Source organism: Melanotaenia boesemani, chromosome 11 (genome assembly GCF_017639745.1).
Source record: "Melanotaenia boesemani isolate fMelBoe1 chromosome 11, fMelBoe1.pri, whole genome shotgun sequence".
In the NCBI taxonomy this organism is placed as follows: domain Eukaryota; kingdom Metazoa; phylum Chordata; class Actinopteri; order Atheriniformes; family Melanotaeniidae; genus Melanotaenia; species Melanotaenia boesemani.
Window position 1 is genome coordinate 17851522 of NC_055692.1, and position 22611 is coordinate 17874132.

Here is a 22611-nt window from a genome sequence, read left to right on the forward strand (position 1 = left end):
CCTTCACAGCTTACAGATAATGCATTCACAAACAGGACACAAACTCCTACAGGGTTACTGAGTTCAATACTGAGAAAATAAAAAGGAAAAGACTAGGGACCTTGAAAATGTTCTGGATGTCCAGTAGGGAGTGGTTGTAAATATTGTTGTATCTCCTTACTTATCTATTCACTCCTAGCAGAACGGAATTTTCCAGTAACTCAGAAAAGTTATTAAAGAACAGCCTTTGTGTAAAACTGTGGCAACAGGTAGAAGGGAGTCAGCAGAGAGGCAGACAGATAACAAGGCAGAGCGAAGTATCTTTTTCCTTTCAGTTCTGACGCACCTCAGATGGAGGACCTGGAGGAATCAAATTCCCGGAGGAAGGAGGGACCACCTTGCAAAATACACATTCACATTAATGCGCACTACATGCACGCACATAGCCACAATGCTTTGTATCAGTATAAATGAGGAGGATAACTTAGGTAGGCAGGTCTTTTGGCTGAACCGAAGGGTCCCGACACTTCATGTATTAGTGGACCAGAAGCTAAGCTAACAGGCCTCCTCTGACAGAGATATGTATTGCTTTTTATTACTGGCTCAACAAAGAATTGTCAATTCTACTCAATCTCTGGTGTTTTTGCCTTCTTTTAAAAATGTGGATTTTTGAACACTCTTCCTTCTGATGATTTATTTACAGGTGGTGAACAAATAATATTTTAAAACATCAGTCTCTAAAGTTTTCTCCCTAGAATATCTCAGAAGATTACTTGCATTTATTATCAGACTGTCAAATTTGGGGGTCTGGAAAGTCATCCCGAGGAACTGAATCCACGTGTGTCTTTTGTTTGCACATGAAAGTTTAATGTCTTTTTAAATGAATGAATGAATTTGAGATTATAAATGTGTACATGTGCATGGGAGTGTATTTTATGTGTTCAGCGGCAAAGTCTGAGCCACAGCTCTGTGTGTGTGTGTGTGTGTGTGTGTGTGTGTGTGTGTGTGTGTGTGTGTGTGTGTGTGTGTGTGTGTGTGTGTGTGTATGAATGAATCTGTTTATGCCTCATTAAATATGCATTACCTGCCTCATTATAGCCGAAGTCCCTCCACGGCTAATGGAAACCGCTCCCCTAGATTTCCTACAAGGTGCTGGTGTGAGTGTGTGTGTGCAGCTGTGTGTGGAGGTGTTTGCATAGGTTACATCAAGTGCAACAGAGAATAACTTGTCAATGTAACTTCAACTTTACATTTGCAGCTAATGTATAAATTTATGTCTGACTGAATGCTGTTTGAGGTTTTAGTTTTAAGGCAGAAATATAATTTTATACATTTTGTGTGGATTTAAACTTTGCAGATAGTTTTATTCACAGTTATCCTGGATATAAACTTTTTTTTTTACACTGAGCCTTTCTTGTAAAACAGTGTGTTTCGGGTGTCCCCGCCTCTCCCACTTTTTTAGTTAGTTCATCTTTGCATTTTCCTTTCAGGTTTTTGTCCCTCTGCTTGTATGTTGAGAGAAAGAAGTAAAGGGAAGGCAGCAGGAAAGAGAAAGTAGCTGTGGGCAACAAGTATTTTTAAAAATAAGCCACCCTTAGTTTGAAGCAGTACTTTTAAGTTCGACTTATGCCACAGCTGTATTGTTTTTTTTACAGCCTACCATTGCTGTTTATAATTTTTGTTAGATGAGCATCAGTACTATTAATGGTAATATTACTTTTGAATGTCACTTTTATTCAATATACAACATGGAATTTATGTGTTACTCCAAACTTATATATGCCACAATTAAGAAAAAGACTTAAGCAAAAGATGAACATATGTATTCTAATTATAATTTTAATTCCTCCAGCCTGCCTCCTTACTCCTTTCGCCTCCAATTGCGTTTTATGAAATAAATCATCCTTCAACACCTACTATATAGAGAACTAAATAGATGCACTGGTTTGACTGAGACTAGGAGTCTCATTCTTTCTTGCTAATGGTGCACTTTCTCCCTGTTTTCTCGGGGGCTTTTCTGTGTTTTGGGGACATTACCACTATCTGTGGATTGGTGAAATAATTTCAAGAATTTTTATTATTTCCTATGATACTATTCATACATGAGCCTTTGCACACACTACCAGTCAAAAGTTTGGACACCCTAAAAGAGGGATAGTGTGTATTTCATAGTTTGTATGTGTCGGCTAACATTTTCTGTAATACATCAATCTGCTTAAGTACTTTTGAGTAAGATGGATATGTCTCAGTGTGTTCCATGTGTACCTGCACTGATCCATAATCTCTTGTTCTCATAACAGAAGACACCAAGATGTGAAATCGCTACATTCATTTCAGCCTACCAATGAAAATGCTGCATACCAGTGGACAGAAAGTCAAAACGCAACTCAGGGTCAAACCAAGTACGGTTACAACTACCACCACATTGACCAAAGAACTGAAAACCAGAGCACCTACCCAGCCTGTGCAGATACCAAATCAAATAACAGTCAGGAGAATACCACAGACGTCTATGCTGAGTTTACAAGTGATGTCTCAGCTATACAATACAGTTTTGAGCAGACTGAGAACTATTTTGAAGCTGGAACAAATGCTCAGTACACTCTGGATGATGCACCTTCCAAATGTCAGTACATGGCTGAAACCCAGTATCAGCATGACCCTATGCGCACATCTGAGCTCCAGTACTCTCAACAACAAGCTGATAGCCGAAGTCCATATGAGTCAGAGCATGTTCGTTATCAGTATGATGGACACCAGTTCTACCAATCATCTGACCATCCCGAGACAGAGGACCATGCACAATATGTGCCAGAGGGATATGTTCACTTTCTATTGTCAAGGTAAGTTTTACTCATTTAGACTATATGAGCACCTGCTCACCGAGATCCATTATTAGTCCAATCTGCAAAACCTTTGTGAACTAGCCTTAGAAAAAAACTTGTTTGAAACCATTTTTTTCTTTTTTATTTTCTTTCTTTCTTTCTTTCTTGGAAAAAGGATTACTTGTTACATTGTAGGTGTAAGAAAGAGAAGGAGATGAATGCTGGTTTTTCACGGGTTTTGACCTGCATTGCTGTTTTTAACCACAAGGGAGCAGCACAGATCAACTTAAAACTGATTATTTACTTATTTATTTATTTTTTGAGTGGATTAAAGGGCTGTCAGATGAGGCAAACATGGGCATACTGGGAAACTTGTACTGGGATGAGTGTTATTTTTCTGTAACTACAGGACAAGATTTAAAGGGGGACTAGGGCTGAGTTCTTCAGGAAAAGTACCCCTAATGAGTAGGGATCAGGTATATCTTAAAACAGTATTCCCATGCCCCTATGTACACTAAAGCATTATTTTCATTAGTCATGTATCCTGTCCATATCGCCTATTTTTCAACATAGCTTCAAATGAATTAGATTTACAAGATTAAGGAAGTACAAAAAGTCCACCCAAAATCTATTTTTTTTCTGAATGATTTGTTTATAATTAAAGTAGTGCATCGAGCCATACAAAATAGTCATTTCTCATGGAGGTACACAAACACAAATAAATCTAAAATCAGTTTCTTACATGTTTCATAGTTTCTGGTGATTTGATCTGTCTAAATCTTCTCTGTTCCAGTGTACCGTGTCATTTTCCCCTTTATGTTTTGTTCCAAGGCGTTTTTAGTGTTGGAAAAGCCTGAATGGCAATGAAATACTGTACCACTGCAACTAAAACGAAGAGCTTTTTTTTAGGCTGTACCTCTGAAACTGGTTTAGTTTTTATATAAATCTGAACAGTGGAGCAACCATGAATTAATTTGGCTAAATTTTATTAATTTAAATTAATTTTAGAAGCCAGGACAGTGAAATAAAATGATCATTTTTGTACTTTTAAAATGTTTTTTGTTTTGTGTTTGTTTTTATACCCATGATGGTGTTGGGATTCAGCTATCTTGATCATTCATTCAGTTTTGTTATTATTTAAATGTCTCCTGTTTGTGGCTAAGTTTCTTTTTCATCATGTGATCTGTTCTGTTTTGCTTTCCATCATCATTTACATGTGTTAGACCTGTTTTTGTTGCTTCCCTGTGCTTTGCTTTACCAATCAGATCCTTGTGTACACCTCTTGTTTGTCACACGAGCATCCTGTCTGCTGTATTTGTGTTCTTCCTCTATTTAGACTGAAACAGAGCCACATCAGTTTAAAGGGACACAACTCTGCCCAGCTCTTTTCCATAGAGACCCCATTTAGTATTGCATGTACTGGGCAAAAGCTGAGAAAAGTCCCTCACAAACACCCAGCTATGATAGACATGCGAGAAACAAAAATTCTATTCTATTAATATTGTCTTTTCTGTAAGGGCTTTCAAGCTGTTTAATGAACAAGATGAAAACAGTAGCTTAGAACATTAAAACATTTTCATGAAATATTTTTTGCAACTCATACCTGGTGACAGTGCCATCTTTGTGCATGGGTTTGTGTTTTGTTTTCAGGGTATTACGCTGAAAAGAACGCCATCATTGTTTTTGCAGCGTGTTTCTTACCCGACAGCATCTGTGACAATTATAATTATGTAATGGAAAACCTTTTTCTGTAAGTAAAGCTTCTCCACATTCCTATCTCCACAAGAACATGTAGACCAAAATATCCTAGCGGCCACCATCATTAATTAGCTGCATGAAACATTTCTCTTCTTTTCATGAGAATTGGAGCCTGACTAGAACATGGTTGAGAACAAAGTTTCGATTATTTAGACAAGAAAAGCATCCATTCATGCAAATGGCCTCTTGGACACAAGTCTTCATACTTACTTTTAGATATACAATATCACGTTTTGCTGTAGTTGTAATAATTTCTTACTTCATATAACTCTCAGTTATATAAAGCAAACCAAGATCAGAACTCTGCAGTTAATTGTGGACTTTGTGTAAATTAAACAGCTGTCTTTAACAGATGTTTTTCATTGTGTCGGTATAGGTATGTAATTAGTACCTTGGAGCTAATGGTGGCCGAGGATTACATGATTGTGTACCTGAACGGTGCCACTCCTCGTAGGAGGATGCCTGGTTTCACCTGGATGAAAAGGTGCTACCAAATGATAGACCGGAGGTAATATTGCCACAGGCAAACCCACAGCAAATGTAATGCACAGTGTTGTGTAACTTAACATTTTCTTACAGTTTAGTTCTTTAATCCAATCTGATTACATATCAGACATGTTGACACTGTGTTAAACTGTATTCCAGAAAGCAAAAATTAAGAATTTAAATCTTTAAATCGAAGTGACAACTGATGCAGGAGCTCCGATCTTTGCCATAAGTTTTTCCCCACTATCATTATGTTTTAAACAACAACTTTAACATTACTTTGCACATCAGGAGGAAACTTGCCAGTTACTTACTGACTTACTATGTGATAAAGAATGAATAATTTTTTCGTTTTAAGTATTGAATTAAGAATTGAATTGTGCTTTTTATCAGTTATAGTTTTACAGTTTTATCAGGGGAATGGTAGCCTAGTGGTTACAGAGGTGGGATTGGGTTTGGAGAACCAGTATTCGAGTCCCTGTGCTGGCAACTAAGGTAAAAACCACAGTGGGTCCCTGAGTAAGGCCCTGGGCGCTGAGTCCGACAGCCCACTGCTCAAAGTGTAACTAGTGATGGGTTAAAAGCAGAGGACGAATTTCGGTGTGTTTCGCTAGATATGTACTGCCAAATAAAGTTAAAGTTAACTTAAATTTGCAATGGTGAGTAAAAAATAGAATCTGTCACTTTGTGCCACTTGGTCATCTCCAAAATTCTGTGTATTAACATATTTGAACCATTAGAGTTGAAAAGCTCTATGGAAAAGCTTTGTACTGTAAAGCTAATGTGGTAATGAGACTAAACAAGGGAGGCCTCTGGTTATAAACCACGTCAGAAATCAGTCATATGTTTACTAAGACACTTCTTCCTCTGTTTATTCTGGAGTTGAAATGAATTTATTTCAGAGGTCATCAATGTATATGCCTCATTACTGAGGAGTGTGTTGCACATCTGGAATTATGGCACCTGTACATTTTGACCTATTGCATTCTGTGATTCTTGCCAGAAAATGCTGCATGTCACTGACACCCATTTCATTTTAGGGAGCTCTTTTAGCTCACACCTTTTGCACACAGAGTAGTGTGTTGTGTGTATATAGAGACAATGAAATGTGTAAAAGTGATTTTTGTACGATTTACATTTATTGGAAATATTATTTAATACATGATTTCTTTAGGTTTGTGGTATCAGCTGGTTGCAGTTCCAATTTGTGCCACTAGAAGTCGCTACATCCTAACATTGAGTTTTACACCATACTCCTTTTGAAACATTTATGCTTTCCGTCTGAGATTATAACTGAATCAGAGCGTCTACAAATCATTAACTCTGCTTCTTCTCTGCTTCTTCTTTTTCTCTTTCCCACAGACTGAAGAAAAACCTAAAGATGTTCATCATTGTTCATCCCTCCTGGTTCATTCGGACTTTGTTAGGAATCACCAGGCCATTCATAAGGTCTCACTTTTATACTTGGAAATAATATACTGAATCATTGTAAACATCTCAAACAAATGATTATATGATATATAGATAAATAAAATATTCACTTATTTATATGAGCCACTACAGCCATGATTACAGAGTGGACAGAAATGAAAGTTGGCTGTAGACTACTCCATACAGCAGTTTTAAATATTTTTTTGCAAATCCATCACAGTTACAAATTTTTCTGACTTATATTATCTATAGCTCAAAGTTCAGCAGTAAAATCAAGTATGTAAACAGTCTGCGGGAGCTTGGAGAAATCATCCCCATGGAGTATGTTCATATTCCACCAACCATTCTCAAGTGAGTTTACCTGTCTTAACAATGTTTTTTAATAAATAAGCAAGCATGTGTAGTTGTTTTGTGTGTGCTTAACGTGATAGTTTGGAAAGTTATTTATATTACACAATCTTAATTAGAAACAAAAACTTGAACAAGAAGTCTGCAGAGGCTCGGATAGAAAATTTTAAGTTTCTTTTTACTGTCAAGGAAATAAGTTTCATTTTTACTGCTGCAAGAATTAGTCATGTTTAATATTTACCTGAACTTTTTTCCATACTGCTGTTTGCTTTGTTCTGGCATTGAATGGTCTAAAGGCTTTGGTCTATGACCAATGCTGTAGTTTCAGCTTCAACTGCTTTACAAATACTTTTGTGACACACTTGTTAACTTTCCCATAAAAAAGAAAACAATCAGAGCTAAACTTTTTTAATGTGCCTAGTTTGGCATATTTACACATCTCTCACTCTGCCCTAAGGTATGACAAGAAGAAGGTTTTACACAAATTTGCATGCATGAGGTAAACCACTTACCTGCTTGTATCTATAAGTTGGTACTGTGGGGATCATCTTGAAAATGCCTTGAATGCTGCTAAGAAATTCCCTGTGCTGAAACTAACATTTAACTGAATTGTGGCTGTCTTCTTATCCAATATAAGAGGACACAGATGCTGATTTCTCCATTTATCTCAGTCTGCTTTGTGACTTCCCATTTAAATTGTGTGTTTTTTGTTTTTTTTGTTTTAAACCTTTCATCACATTTTTAGTGGAATTAACACACGGAATAATCCATGCAGTAGCCCTCACTAACAACCTGATATAAAGTGTCAAACCCCAGCTATGTTAACCTGATGTTCTGTGGAATTTCAGTGCAATGCATACAGAAGCAAACTGCAAACAGGGAAGCACAATTTCACAGATGGAACTTTCTGCTAATTCATAGCTAAATGTTTTCAGTTTAGAAATTCTAAGGCACAGTGTTGACTAATTCAAATACATATATATATTTTTTATTTTATTTTTTTAATGGAGGAGGTGCAAAAAGGCCAGACATTCACATTTCTTAGGTCTGACTTGATCCTATGTATTTACAATTAAAGTAATGATAAGATTTTTTCATACTTATACTTATTTATACCTTGTTGCCATATTTCTATATTGATTTGTCCATTTGACTCTTGTGTAACATTTTTATTGTAGCTGCTTTCATTAACATCCAGCTTAACACTGATAGTCACAAAACCTGGCTGACCTGAAGCTCTGTGGAATTTCGATGCATAAGGAATTAGCCAAAAAATATAAAAATAAAAAGGAAGCAAATTTGCAAACTGCCACAAAATGTTTTCAGAGTAAAGATGCAGACACAGGGGTGTAAAGGGGTTGTTTTTGCTCCATGGGCCATTGATTGACTAGACCTGTTGTCGCGAGCTTAAACTAACCACCTTAATATCTCCCTTGAGAGTTCTTTTTTTCAACACACTGAGACAGTAATGTATATGACAAGAAGGAAAAATAGAAGAATAAATCTAATTTTGGCCAGTGGGCCATGTCTCCCACCTGTGTGTATGTGCTTACTGTCACTACAGGAACATGAAGCCTGAGTGACTTCATCTCATTCTTTTAGAAGTATAAAATGTATAGAAAGTATTTAAACATAATGAGGATATTTATCACATCCAATGCATTGTAGTGTATTCCTCTTACCTTTAATGTATTCACTCTTTTCATACTTCATACTTTTTTTTCTTTTCTCTACTTGTCTTTATGTGGCAGCATTATTATAGGCCACTAATCCCCTTCATTGCATGTGTACTGACACAGCTGCACAATCTCTTGTTACCACCACCCCCACCCCCACCCGCCACTAACTATTGCTCTCTGCCTTCCAACCCAATGCTGAAGCAGACTGGATACAGAATTACAGGAGACGTCAGCTAAGTAAGTGGTAAGCCATCATCAGGGAAAAACAATTTTTGTTTTTTTAGGAACCTGTAGCCTACAACCTGTTCAGGCATCATTAGGAAAAGCTTGGTGCTGCAAATTTAAAAGTTTTGTATGTACTTTGACTCATCAAACTTTTTACTAACAATCAGACACAGGCTCCACTGAGCAACATGCCTCACAAGCTTTTAGAGCAAACTGCTCAAAGGATTGTTGAAAATCCAAATAATTACGCTAATTTAACTACTAAAGGCCCTTAATTAGATTTAGCTGATTGTGGTGGTGGTGAATCAGACTCTCATATTATTTTTTAAATGGGAGTACAATGATCATATTGAAGTTCACTGGCGGAAGGAAGAATGGATTCAATTGAATGCCTGTAAATTTTGACAAGGGAACACTATATAATCTGTAAATAAGCTGAAAATGGAAAGAGGATGGCTTCTAGAATAGTATAATAATCCTTAACTCTACAATGTACTACCTCAAGATTTTCAATCTGAAGATGTCTCCATGGCCTTTACACTCCCTCAACCTAAACCTCAAAGAAAATCTGTGAATAGACCTTAAAAAGAAGAATAGTGCAGGGGAGAGTGGCCAAAAACCTCACAGAACAGAAAGCTTTTGTAGCTGGAATGAACAAAAACAAATGTAAGACTCTTAGTAAGCATTAACTAAATGTGGTACCTACCAAAAGTCTTTTTCATGTCAGTCTTTTTTCCTATTTTGTAACTTCAAAAGATTACTAACCTTTACTTTTTTCTAAGAATGAACAATTATACTTGTGCATGAACATAGATGACATAGCACTGAAAAGACACCCATGGCTCCAGAGACTAAATAAATCTGGTTTTACAACAGTTTACCTTATACAGGTGCTCGTCATAAAATTAGAATTGCTTGAAAAAGTTGATTTATATACAGTAAATCCATTCAGAAGTGAAACTTGTATTCATTCCTCACAGACTGGCATATTTCAGATGTTTATTTCTTTAAATTTTGATGATTATAACTGACAACTAACCCCAAATTGAGTATCTCAGAAAATTTGAATATTATTTAGACCAGGGTTCTCCAACTTCGATCTACGTGAGCTACTGTCCTGCTGGTTTCAGATGTCTCCTACTACAACACACCTCTGCACAAGACCCAGTGATTTGAGTCAAGTGTGTTGCATCAGGGTAGAACCCAAAACCTGCAGGACAGTAGCTCAAGAGGACCGGAGTTAGACCGATCAAAAAAAAAAAAAAAAAAGGGATTTCTAGAAATGTTGGCCAACTGAAAAGTATGAACATGAAAAGTATGAGCATGTACAGCACTCAATACTTAGTTGGGGCTCCTTTTGCCTTAATTACTGCAGCAGTGCGGCGTGGCATGGAGTCCATCAGTCTGTGGCACTGCTCAGGCAGGCACAAGTTTTTAAATCTCCATCTCATATTTCAAGAAAATTCCACTGCAGGGAAACAGAAGATTACATTATGCAAACACCTCAATGAAATGGCCTGAGATCGCTAATCTGAAGGATTGTTTGCCATACTTTTACAGGGGTTAATCTAGTTTGACTTGTTTCTGTTGTTGAATGTCAGTCAACCGGTAAAAGATCGCTGGACTTCTTTTCTTGGTTCTGTTTCCTGTTTCAGCTCTTATCTAAGTGGCTTTCTCAGTTCTGATTGGTGAGGAATTTCAGTCACATTAGCAGATGTTGTTATTCAGTAACTAAAACTGCAGTCATGGTGCTTTCTTTAGAAAAGTTATCCATTTTCAAATGAAAGGTTGTAGAATGAGCAAATACAGAGTATGATCAGCCTGATGCACAGCAAAGCTGTCAGTGTGAGTTGTATTATTTGGAGAGTAAAATGTATTAAAAATAACTAGATAGTTTGTCTTGTAAGTTTAAGAGCATGCATGGTCACCGCACAGATGCAAAGTTAACAGTGTTCAGTCTACAGAGACTTTGTTTTTACATCATTTGGATACTGGCACAGCTACTGGTCATATCCATTCTAATCAGAAAACTGTGATGAACTAAGACTTCTTTAAAAGAGATGTACACTTACTGTTATTTATTTTATGACTACAACTGATGTAATTTCCCAGATGCAATACTGTTATTGCCTATGATAATTTTGCTTCAAATTTTTAGTTATGTACAAATTAGTTTAGTTATGTGTAAAAAAAAAACATGTTTTCTTCTCTCTCTCTCTCTCTCTCTCTCTCTCTCTCTCTCAGAGTCGACAAGGGACACTCAGCTGTCTGACAAGACACTTGGCTGCAGCCCATTTTCTTTCTGCACTTTGCTGTGCTCAGCTTGAATGAAAAACCAAACTGCAGCATGACGCATATGGGGCATTGTTGTTTAAAAGGCAACTAGCAATGGAGCAGAAAGGTTTGCTGTGGTTCAAACATCGGGTGGTTCATTAGACCTGAGGATGCTTGATGTACAGTACAGTAATGTGCTTGCATTGCAGAGACTGTCACTGTGCTGAAGGGGAGATACTTCAAACTGTTTTACAGTACTTGACACATCACTTGATAATGTTGGTCTTTTGTTTTTTCTTGTACTTCATCAGTGTAAGTTATTTTGATTTGGATGTATTTAAAGTAGTTCCTGGTAGTCTTTACTAGCTCCGTTAACTTCATGTATTAATGATCAAAGTGTGTATTTTCTAAAGCCAAAATTGTAATTATAATCTAATATGTTTAAAAAGTTGTATTACATACCATCTGCTTGCAAAAACAAGAAAGATTTGTTCTTCCTGGACAATAAGAACATTGAAATGTAGTAGACCTGTTTGCAGACTCTGTTAGTACAATGTTTACAAAAATGTAATCCACACACAACTTAATTTTGTAATGTAAAAGGCTGTAGGGAATTTAGTAGCATGAAACAAGAGCCAAGCTAGTTTTTTAATCTTTCAGGAGTGAAGGTGTTTCCCTGTGGGGAGAGGGTTTTCACTGCCTTAACATGTCATTCTGCATTTGCAATAATTAAGTCTTTAAAATGATCCACACAGTTCTGTTAAAGCCACATGTCGCTAAACATATGAGGTAGTAAAAATGCAGTTAGTAGTAGCTGTAATGTGCTGCATGCTTCCGCAGTTACTTTTGACATGAGATGCAATCACAGCCAAAAGTAGACAATTGTCAGAGTATAATTTGAGTAATGGCTTTGTCATGCTTGTTGGTGTGTGTCTGGTTGTACATTAATAAAACTAGAAATTGCCTAGATGCAGGCTGAGCCATGTCTACTTTTATTTATACAAGTTTACATGTGGCTTGTGCTGTATAGATTTGTTGCAGAAAAAAAAAAATTATCTACTTCATTAAATATGTTTTCCTCCTGAACAGTTACTTCCTTTTTTAAATTCACTAAGCTACATTAAATTCAGTTCCAAGTGCTTCTTTGTCAATGATTAACAAAGATTTGTTAATGATCTTTCTTTTTCTGGCAATTATGTCCAATTTTTTTCTTACATTTTCCCATGAAGTAGGTAGTGAAAGCCTTTATTTAACAAGCAGTTATTTGTTATTGCTAACCAGGGGTCTACAGAGCCTGGCAATGCCAGTGGATAAACTAAAAAAGAGCTGGTGGAAATCTGTGTGCACAGGTGACAAAACTGTGCTCTCTATTTTGCAATCCGGTCCGACAGGTTGATAAACTATGTTTTCTATTTTCAGATCCGTGCACGCAGATTCGCTATATGGGTAAAGGGCCATTCTACTACTGATTATTACTACTGATTATTTTTATCTACTGATTTTTAATAAACCTAAACCACATTAGAGCAAATCCTCATCAAAAACTGCAATAGACTAAAATATTCTACAGGGTGTGCAGATTAATTAAATTAGTTTATGATTTGTGAAATTTGTATTGTATTTGGGAAAATGCAAATAGGCTAATTTTATGGCCTTTTTTTTTAGACCACATTAGACCAGGTCCTGAAAAAAAAAAGACTTCAAATCTGGACTGAAATAGTCTACAATGTGTACAGATTGAATAAAACAGCTTTCGATTTGTGAATCCCTTATTCTATTTGTGAAAATTCAAATTATGGATATCTTATATGATATTGCAGAACTTTACCCAAATTTCGACCTTTGATCTATAAAAGACATAAGACACCACTGAACTGATTCATAATACACTTTTACCATGTTTTTTTTATTATTATTTTATTTTTATTTAAGAAAGAAATTAGTGTGATCTGAGAAACCTCACTTTTTTTTTTTAGTGTTAACAGAAGACTACATTTCTTCATTCCAAGCTTTATTTGCATTATGAGCTCCTGCCTGTCACTATGAAAAAAAAAGATCAAATCATTATTAATTAATAAGTTATTTTTATCTAGCTAGACTGCCATTGATCCAACAGACCTTGAGGATTGTTCTGACTCGTGGGTGAAAGGTAACAAAACCTGTATAAACTCCAAACCTTAGCAGGACCATGAACATGAATTCACACTTCTTTTAAACTAACTTAAGAACATTTGTTTTTTCTTTTTTTGTTGTTGTTGTTTTTTCTATAAGTCCAACCTAGTTGGTCTTACCAGCTACCATGGTCTTGCCATGGTGCTCTCCCAAACCTAGTTCTGGGAGTGTGTGACAGGTCTGAAGAGTCCTGTACAGGTAAGTCTGAAGAGTGCTGTTCTGACACACATTCTGAGGGTTGCTCAGCTGCACCACTCTCACTCTGCTCTGGCATGGACTTCGTCGCAACAATTTCTCCTTACAGTCCCACGAGGTCCATCCACTATGTAGGAACGGGGCTGTATGGCACCTGATCACAGATCCGCTTACACCTTGATCTGTTATCCATATTTCTTGTCCTGGAGTAAGCTGGTTAAGATGATCTGCTCGATGATGCAGATTGCACTGCTCTATATCTCTCATCCCCTTCTCCTTTTCTTTTTGAGCAACAGCATCCATGTCAAGAAGAGCAGGATTCAGCAGTGCTGGAAGTGTTGGCACCGTGGTGCGAAGCCTCCTCCCCATGAGAAGTTGAGCTGGGCCGTATCCATTCTGTAGTTCAGCTTCACCATTACTTTGAGGATATTTTGGGCTGCTGGTGACATGGTGAAAGCCATCTGACTGTGCAAAAGTTGCTCCAGAAAACTGAGGTCCGTTGTCTGTCACCAACTGTTCAGGAATGCAAAAATGTATTTTAAGTGGTGGAATATATTAGATGATTTTGAGGGTGTGAGCAGAGCAATTTCTACAAATCTCGATGCATAATCCACTACCATGGGTAGGTTTTGCTTCCCAGCATAAACAAATCTGCTCCCAACATTTGCCATGGCTGGCCGGAGTGTTGGCATCAGCAGCTCTGTGTGGTTCTGTCTCTCACTGCGTGTTCTGCACTTGAGGGCTTGTCCGTTTAGCTGCTGACTTAGCCCAGGTCACCACACTGACTGTTGTGAATGCTCCCTATATTTCACTACTCCTTGGTGACCTTCATGAAGTCTGGTGAGTACATCATTTCTCATGGCTGAAGGGGTATCAAGTCTGTCTCCTTTGAGCAACAGTCAATCATATACTGTGAGAGAAGCTTGTTCTGCCCAAAACAGACTCATTGCAGGTTCACTGTTGTAGTATGTAGGCTATCCTTCCTGACATATTTGCATCACACGTGCACACACACTGTCTAACTGCAGCTCCTGCCTCAGGTGCTCCACGTAATAAGTGCTTGCTGGCAGGTTTTCCAAGAGCATATCCACATATATATTTGTATCCTCCAGCAACTCCCTGTCATCCAGTGATTCCTCATTATTCACTGGAGCATGTGACATCATGTTGGCTGTCCATAGATACCTCCCAGAGACATGCAAGACGGAGTAAGAATACCGCATGAGGCACATCCTAAACTGTTGGATCCTAGGAGTAAGGACATCCAGTTGCTGTGACCCCAGCAAGCTCAGGAGAGGTTTATGGATCTGGAAATGTTTTCCGATGAGAAAGTTGTGGAATCTCTCACAAGCCCTAAAGTCTCTTTCTCCACTTGAGCGTATCTCTGCTCCATCTGTACAAGAGATCATGATACATAGGCCACTGGTCGCGACTCCTCATCCCATTTCTGGAGCAGCACACTTCCCAAGCCTTATGATGATGCATCTGCTGAGATTTTGCATTCACGATTCGGGTCGTACATGGCTAGAGCTGGGGTGATGTCCATGCATCTTTCAGGTCCTTAAATGCTTGAGCCTGGTCAACCCCCCCATAGATAGTGATTCTTTCTTGAAAGAAGGTCTCTTAATGGTTTGTCTCTCTCCGCCAGCTGAAGGATGAACTTACCCAGCTGGTTAAACATGTCCAGGTAGCTTCTCAGTTCTGTGACATTTGTCGGTTCTTTCATTTTTCTCACCACTTCCATCTTGCTTGGGTCTGGACTGATGCCATTGGAGGAAACAACATGACCTAAAAAGGTCACTTCTTGCTTTGATAAATCACACTTGTCAGTGTTCAACGTGATGCCCGCCTCCTGCATCCTCCTAAGCACAGCATGTAGGCGAGCGTTATGCTCCGCTTGTGTTCTGCCCCAGACCAACACGTCGTCCATGCGGCAGACAACTCCTTCCAGACCACCTGTAACCTCTGTTGCTATCCTATTTTGGAAGTGTTCGGGTGCAAAGGCTATTCCGAAAGGCAGCTGCTTGAAATAGTATCTGCCAAAGGGTGTGACGAAAATATGTCAAAATATGACAGACTACTTCTCTCAGTTAACTAATTTATTAATTACAACTGAAATGAGAAATGTGCAGTTACAGAATTCTGGATTCGTATTATCTGTCCCCTGGACTAATACAATACGGAGTCTGCTGCTGTTACAGTAAGAACTCCCTATGACTGATTCTCAAATCCTTTATATATGGGTCTTGCTATACACAGTTTTGCTGACTAATGCTGCAGTTGCAGAAGTAGGGTCAGCTGCAGTCATGGGTCCACTTGTGTCCTAAAAACAGGAACAAGAAGACAACACACAGACAAGAAGGAGATTTCCTCTGGACTCTGGTTAACTTAAACATTTCCTTTAAGTGTAACATTTCACATGTTTTACCAGCAGACACAATTAGTCAGCCCCTCACATGTTCTTCTCACTCACCCCATATGAAAAGTCTCATTGTTGCTTAAACACATTAGCACACTGTTAGTAAGTATATGAGCTTAAAGAAAAGAGATATTTAATATGATTAATAGAGTAATAATATAAATTAAATTAAGTAGCACACTTAAGTAACTCCTTGAGGAATATCCCAATAAATTTATTTACAAGTGTGAACCTAGCCTTGGATCCAAAGCTTCTGGTCAACTAGTCCAGACCAGAGTCCAGACTAAACATTTAGCTGTTATGCTGTAAACAAGTGGAACAAACTGCCAGTGGAGATTAAACTTCCACCTAATGTAGACATTTTTAAATCCAGGTTAAAAACATTTCTTTTCTCTTGTGCCCATGCCAGAAATTTGCACCTAACTTTTTAACCTATTGTGCTTTTAATCATTTTATTGTAATTTATGATTTTATTGTGACTTTTGCTATTTGTTGCTGCCTTTTACTACTTTTTAATGCTTTCTTTGCACCATCTGTAATGTTTTTAATGTTTTGTGTAAAGCACTTTGAATTGTCCTGTACACGGAATATGCTATACAAATAAATGGCCTTGCCCTGTAAAAAATTTTTAAAGAGAAATTTTGACAAATGCATGGTCCATCTAGTGCAATCTAGATAGGTATGCAGGCAGAAGTATTTGACATTGCAAAGCAAGCATTATACTTTCTTGTCAGAGCAGGGGAAGCTCAAAGAAGAAACTACACTAATGAAAAAAAAGACCCAAAACCCGCAACCTGTAACTGATGATATTTGTAAGCAATTTACAGAAAAAAAAACCCCATTCATAAGCCCAGGTTACAAATGACAATAACAATCACATGAAATATAAGTAGACACACACTGTCTGACCAGAGAATAAAATCTACCTCAACATTACAAATACAAACAATATATGACTCTAAAAAACTGTATTTATAATATAATAATTATATTAATAATAATAATTAATAATAAATTGGAAGTGTTTCTCTATCTTTAATGTTTCTTTGGAGAGTACCACATCCAAAGAATCCAGAACATTTCTTAGTATTTAGTGGCATTCCCATCACGACAATCTATGGATCTTTAGTTGTGAATACTTTTAGACATAGCATTTTTCTTTGAACTATATTAATCATCTGCAGGAACAAATGAAAATAACTTCTTTAGGCCAGAAAAAAATCTCCACCTACTCCTAATCAGCCAAAGCTTTTTGTCTGAGGTATTTCTCCAAGCAAAAGATGGCAATGGGGTCAGTATCCACATCAAACTTATTGGCAAAAAGGTGGTTATGTTCAAGCAGCCACTGCAGGTCTCCAGCACCATATACACATATTTGCCTGACATGGGTGCCTTTGCACTCTGGGTACACAGCCCCCATTGAATCCTCTAACCCTTCATGCGCCTCCCACTTAACCAGCCGAGCAATTGCATTTAAATCTGACATGTCATATTTACGGTGGGGCCACTTAGAGCCAGGAACACCAGGGACTCGTTGAATGGTTGCCCAGAGATGCTCATCAGGACTGTAAGTGTCTTTGGACCACTCTATCAGTGCATGTATTCGGCGGTCTTTCAACACACTGCGGACATATCCTCGGCTAACCACAATGTAGGCATTTCCTGACATGATGGGCAGATTGAAAGGAGGTGGATCCTTTGTTTTATTTGTCCTCTGAAAACATTAAAGAAGAAAATCAGCATGATGTTGATCGGTCATTAATTCAGTCTGAACAAAAAGTTTGTGTAATGACCATTAGTCCATCAATCCACGTTATCTATAGTCTCCAAAAGACTTACCTGGATTCCTCCATTAATGATCTGATGAACATATGACACTCTCCACTTCTTTTCTGGAGGGAAGCTTTCAGACTCCAAGCTGTTCCCGCCCCTCAGGGCGCGCAGCATCCTTACCATCTCCAAGTTGGTTTTCAGAGGGAAGTCCTGACCACAAAGGTTGATAAAGTATTTCCACTTTGTGCTGGCATTATAGAGATCAGCCATGCAATTAAGGTCAGCTTGGACACGCGGCCAGCCAGCATAGACCACATTGTCAGCCTGGCTGACTAGGAAGACATTGGGGAAAAAGGACGCAATAGCACTGATGGCAGAGGAGACTGAAGCTTTTGATTTTTTGTCCACATGAACACAATAAATATTTTGAGGGACATAAATCGCCCGCAGTAGTCGTTCAAAGTTCTGCACCTAGGGATACGAAAAAAGACAGTTAAATTTTTGTATTTTTATACAAAACACAGCCTGATGCTATGTTTTACTACATTTTGCACAAACAAGAAATATAATTTTATTTCAAGTTTAAAAAAATTTCTGATTAAGTAAATCTGACGCTTAATAGGAAACTTGAGTAAAAAGTACAGACAACAACATAATTTAAATTCAATGTAGTTTATTGTGTAGCACCATAAAACATTGCAAGTAAACAAAAGCCTTTAAAGAAAGTGCTGTCAGGTTCAAATTAAGTGTTGCAGTAATTTCTTGTTTTATGTTATTGGCTTGTTTTTACTTCATACTTTTGCCATAAGAATTTTCTACACTGTAGTTTTTTACTGTTGGTGAAGTTCCTTCTGTATTCATTTCATAGACTAGATTATTTTCCTACTTTCAGTGTCAGTTATGACACATAACACAGTTTTGCCTGTTGCCATGCTAACTGCTTATACATGACCTTTGATTGGAATTAAAGTTTGGATTTTTTTCTAACAATTCATCAAATGTGTCAACAAATGAACTAAACTGTTGGTATAAATTACTCAAAGTATGACCATGAATTGTATCATATCCATATGGAGCTAAACTTTTATACATGGGTGGCAGATGGTGGGCAATCGTGGGGGTAGTAATTAAGGAAAATTAAGTACGGAAATTATTGTGTTCCTTTCTCTAACACACACACACTTACATACACTGATGTGATAACTGTGGTCACATTAGAGAAACATGAAAAATCGAACATCTTTATATTAATAATCTGGATCACAACGTGGAAATATTTGTAACAAGTTCAAAAAGGTCTATAGAAAGGTAAGTTGGTTGCCTTTTTACAAACTGAGGTATGGATTCCACAGGTTGCACAGAGATGGCAAAGCTACTCTCTTTATTTTCTGGTCGATTTTGGGATTTGGGTTTGTTGAGTCCTGCAGTTTATATTTATTTATTTTTAATTATGGAATTTACAAATTTCTTGTTGGACCTGACTGGGGGGACAGAAAAAAAGAGAATAGTGAACAGAAGTGTAGCGTATTCCTGCCTTCGTCAACGGAAACATTTGAACTTTGTTTAATTCACTATTAACTCAACATTTGATGGACTTTCCCTTACAGACAGGATAATTTCCAAAAACTTCCAAAGGGTCAGTTGAAGTTGGAGTCGAGTCAAGTTTTGAGTGGGAGTTTTGGTTGAGTTTTGGAGGAGAAGAGAGATGGAGAGAAAGATGAGGCGGAAGAATTGGGCTTTTGCTGTGATGTAAGCCGCATCACCATGGACTAAGTTCGAGCCTGCATTGGTAAATGAAAGGAAAGTCATCTGTACATGTTTTTATCCTAGACAATTTCTCTCTTTTTGTTTTTGTTTTTACTACTTAACTTCACTTTTTAACTACTTAAGTCCACTTAGTTTATGATTTCGCTTTTGTACACAGGTTTTGATAACTGGTTAAATCAGGCTTTCCACGCTTCAGCACCAGCTCACAAAATTTTCTCCTTCTTTGGTTCATTAAAGCTGGATGCTTTTATTCTTTGTGCTATCCATCGCAAACAATTCACTATCTCTCATCTCTTTTGGGAGGGATATCTACCATTTATTACTATGTGATACATTAAAAATATTATAATGTGGTTTTCTGCTTCTGGGTATCTATTAGGAGACAGAAGACAAGTATCAGCTTGTGTTCAACAGGATTTTGAGCAAAGTTTATACCATAAATTGAAGCAAAATGTCTCAGAAACTGTATGTAACATATATGTCACATTGGGCTCTTATGGGTTAAACTATATCATTGTAAAATAGATCTATTTTTGGATGCACTGATGTACAACAAATTAGGCTTTACTACTTTACATAGAAATACATTTTAAACCAGATGAGTTTAATATAAATATATACATAATGGGTGGGAAAGATTACCAGATAAAACCAGATGTTAGTCAGGAGTATATATATATATATATATATATATATATATATATATAAATGATGATGAGTGTAATTGTTCATGACTGTTGCTTTGAAATTGTGACTTCAGCATTTGCATACCTTGTGATGCACAATTATTGAAAAAGCCAATGGAAAGTCTTCCTCCTCCTTGCTTAACGGGAACATGATGTACTTGCGCCTTAACTTGAAACTCCTGTAAGTACACAATTTTGAAGAGGTAATAATATTGTTTTACAATGCATAAAAGTTGCACAAGTCATGAAACATCTGATTCAAAAGCAACACACCTGCAGTCTGTCGTTGCATTAATGTAATAGTCATCAGGGATCTGTATACTCTTGCGGACGTCTTTAGTGATAGTCAGTATTTTGGCGCGCTCCAACGCCTTCCAGTCTCCCTGCAGGATTGCTGAACAGTTGCACCCTTTCTCTGGGCCACCAACATCAGCTGTATATTCTAACCAGCTGTACTTATGGGTAAAGCCAGGTGCCCAGTCTGTGTTCAGCTGACTGACAAGAAACACCAAACTCAGTGATCCCACTGCAATAGCGAGCTTCAGTAACAGGCACAGCCAACTTCGTTTTAGCAACCGCATAATTTGAGTAGGATGATGTCAAATATGTTGCTTTCACAAAGTGAGTTCTTCTGTAGTTACCACTACACTCTGTAATGTTTCCTTGCCAGTTATTGATTTACTTTTATTACTTTATGAACAATTGTGACTGAAATGATTCAATATGCTGTTACAATATCATGGCACATGGTCTGCTAACTGTTTGATAAATAATTTAGACTTTTTAAAAAATGTACAATCCATGCTAAAATGTCTTAAATGCATTGTCCTCCGGCATTATAGGGGTTATTGTCCAATATTCCTCCATTATTTAGCCAGGCTAGTCCATTGTCCCATGAGATACAGTTCCTGTAAAAAGATAAGAAAATGTATACAAAAAACATGCAATATTTTAGATAAAGTCAACAAGCTTTAATTAAAATTGCACACAACCATTTTTCAGAGGACTTTCAGCCAAAAATAATAACATGAATCAGGGAACCAGTGTTTTTGTGTAGCGTTTACATAGATAAACTGGCTGAAGTTAGTCTGTTTCGGACCTCAGTTAACTTAAAAATGCTAGATAGATAGATGACTTAAAGAATAGAAAAAAATTACATTTAATTCTTTTTTTTTACAGTTCAGAAATAAAAAATAATCATCAATTATAAATCGATACTGGCTGAGAGACCTGTTGGCTCAGCTAAAATAAAGCAATGACAGCATAAATTTAATTTAAAATGACTACTGTCAGTTCAGAAGTGTGACAGCTAAAGGAATTTTGAAAAAGGTTTTAATTGGATTTTGAATATCTACTGGGACTCCTTTGAGAAGCAGTGCTGGCCCGATGGCATCAAAGCAAACTCATTACCAAACATACTAAGTAATTTGAGATGAAATGCATTGTTTGTGAGGCAGACAAACAACATAGTTCAGCTCCTAAGCCAATGACAAAAGAAATTCATTGCGCAACCGCTCCTCTTATTGATGCGATTTTTCAGAAAAAGGATCACCTTCCTTAATTTCAAACAAGTCAGGTTTGACTTCGATTTTTCAATCAAATCTTAAATATAATTTTGAATAACATTGTGTAATCATGCTATATTTTTAGTTCCAGCTACAGACTGAAAAAAATAAAAGTGATTTCTTCTTGTGGTCAATCCGAGTTTTCTCTTCTTTTTTCTCCTCTGTTCTCTTCTATTCTCTCAACACAATTGATTTATCCAATGAGAACAGAGGGAGATTAGATAAATACCACAAATTGTATTTAAGACAACAAAGAGGCAACAATAAAGATGAAGAAAAAAAGCAAAGCGACAAAATGGCTGTACCTATGCAAACGCTATGTACAATTTGCATAGATTTTCTTGGAATAATGAATGATTCCTCTGTAGTTATTATGTGGCATGCAAGTCTTCTGCCCAGTTAATGAAATCAAATAATAAAATTAATGACACATAAAAGTTGTGCTTTCTTAAAAAACAGAACATAAAGGATTTCTATATGATGTAGGAAAAGAAAATCATTCCTACCTCCAATTAAATGTGAGTCTCCTCTCCCATCACGCTTGTCATCTGATAAGCATCACCATCACTTGTTACTGAAATAAACTGACTCACAGTTGGCTGCAAGATTTAGACTTCCCCCAAGGAGTTTTTCAAAGTAAAATATTATATTACTAAACTACATACTGGCAAATAAACCATAAGGTGCCTTAAACAGATACAAAGAGTTTACAATAATAAAATCTATGCCTGCATATAATCCTGAGATAGTTGGTATTGCTTAAATTAATAAAAAGATGCACTGGAGAGTTTCCAGTATGTTCCAGCAAATAAGAAAGAACTGACTAATACAGACAAAGTGCTGTTACTGCATGATAGCAAAGAGTAAAACATTTACTTATATGGAGACAGGAAGAACAATAAACATATGCTGACATATCACATTCAAACGTTGTCTTTCTGACAACAACAAAAACCCTTTTGTTTTTACAAGGAAATAAAACTACCTTGGAAATGAACTGAACTCTATTATAAAACTATTATATTAACT

The 22611-nt window shown here is 37.0% G+C and overlaps 3 protein-coding genes across 9 annotated transcripts in view; 2 read left to right on the top strand and 1 right to left on the bottom strand.

Moving 5' to 3' along the window:
• Positions 1-2927, top strand: part of LOC121648453 (protein prune homolog 2-like) — a 106265-nt gene extending 103338 nt beyond the window's left edge. The window contains exon 11 of the mRNA XM_041998581.1: positions 2280-2927. Coding sequence (XP_041854515.1) covers positions 2280-2826 — 547 coding nt within the window. The 3' untranslated portion in view covers positions 2827-2927. The remainder of the gene's footprint in view (positions 1-2279) is intronic.
• A 1583-nt stretch (positions 2928-4510) lies between these two features.
• LOC121649621 (protein prune homolog 2-like) lies at positions 4511-11571 on the top strand. 7 transcript variants are annotated; one of them, XM_042000581.1, is made up of 7 exons: positions 4511-4554; positions 4939-5070; positions 6411-6497; positions 6732-6830; positions 7285-7326; positions 8708-8750; positions 10976-11571. In XM_042000581.1, exons 1-6 carry the CDS (start codon positions 4538-4540, stop codon positions 8745-8747), a joined length of 417 nt encoding a protein of 138 aa, XP_041856515.1. In that variant the 5' UTR covers positions 4511-4537; the 3' UTR covers positions 8748-8750; positions 10976-11571. The 7 variants fall into 7 exon arrangements, with proteins under 7 accessions (XP_041856515.1, XP_041856516.1, XP_041856514.1 ...); XM_042000582.1 differs by having other exon boundaries at positions 8711-8750; XM_042000580.1 differs by having other exon boundaries at positions 8711-8743.
• Positions 11572-17025: 5454 nt separating this feature from the next.
• On the bottom strand, positions 17026-20995 carry LOC121649193 (beta-1,3-galactosyl-O-glycosyl-glycoprotein beta-1,6-N-acetylglucosaminyltransferase-like). The gene is made up of 4 exons (XM_041999837.1): positions 20291-20995; positions 20103-20196; positions 17631-18035; positions 17026-17505 (listed from the first exon to the last, which is right to left on the bottom strand). The coding sequence occupies exons 1-4, from the start codon at positions 20596-20598 to the stop codon at positions 17026-17028; spliced, it is 1287 nt and encodes a 428-aa protein (XP_041855771.1). The 5' UTR covers positions 20599-20995.
• Between the last annotated feature and the right edge of the window lie 1616 nt (positions 20996-22611).

What these genes read in the sequence shown, in the direction of transcription:
- LOC121649621 (XM_042000580.1), top strand. An exon ending in ATCACCAGGCCATTCATAAG is followed by an intron (nt 6,498 to 6,731) that starts GTCTCACTTTTA and finishes TATTATCTATAG; the next exon opens with CTCAAAGTTCAGCAGTAAAA. An exon ending in CACAAATTTGCATGCATGAG is followed by an intron (nt 7,327 to 8,710) that starts GTAAACCACTTA and finishes ATGCTGAAGCAG; the next exon opens with ACTGGATACAGAATTACAGG.
- LOC121649193 (XM_041999837.1), bottom strand. Translation starts at nt 20,598, where the DNA reads ATGCGGTTGCTAAAACGAAGTTGGCTGTGCCTGTTACTGAAGCTCGCT. An exon ending in CAATAATTGTGCATCACAAG is followed by an intron (nt 18,036 to 20,102) that starts GTATGCAAATGC and finishes TCGTATCCCTAG; the next exon opens with GTGCAGAACTTTGAACGACT. An exon ending in TCATTAATGGAGGAATCCAG is followed by an intron (nt 17,506 to 17,630) that starts GTAAGTCTTTTG and finishes TAATGTTTTCAG; the next exon opens with AGGACAAATAAAACAAAGGA.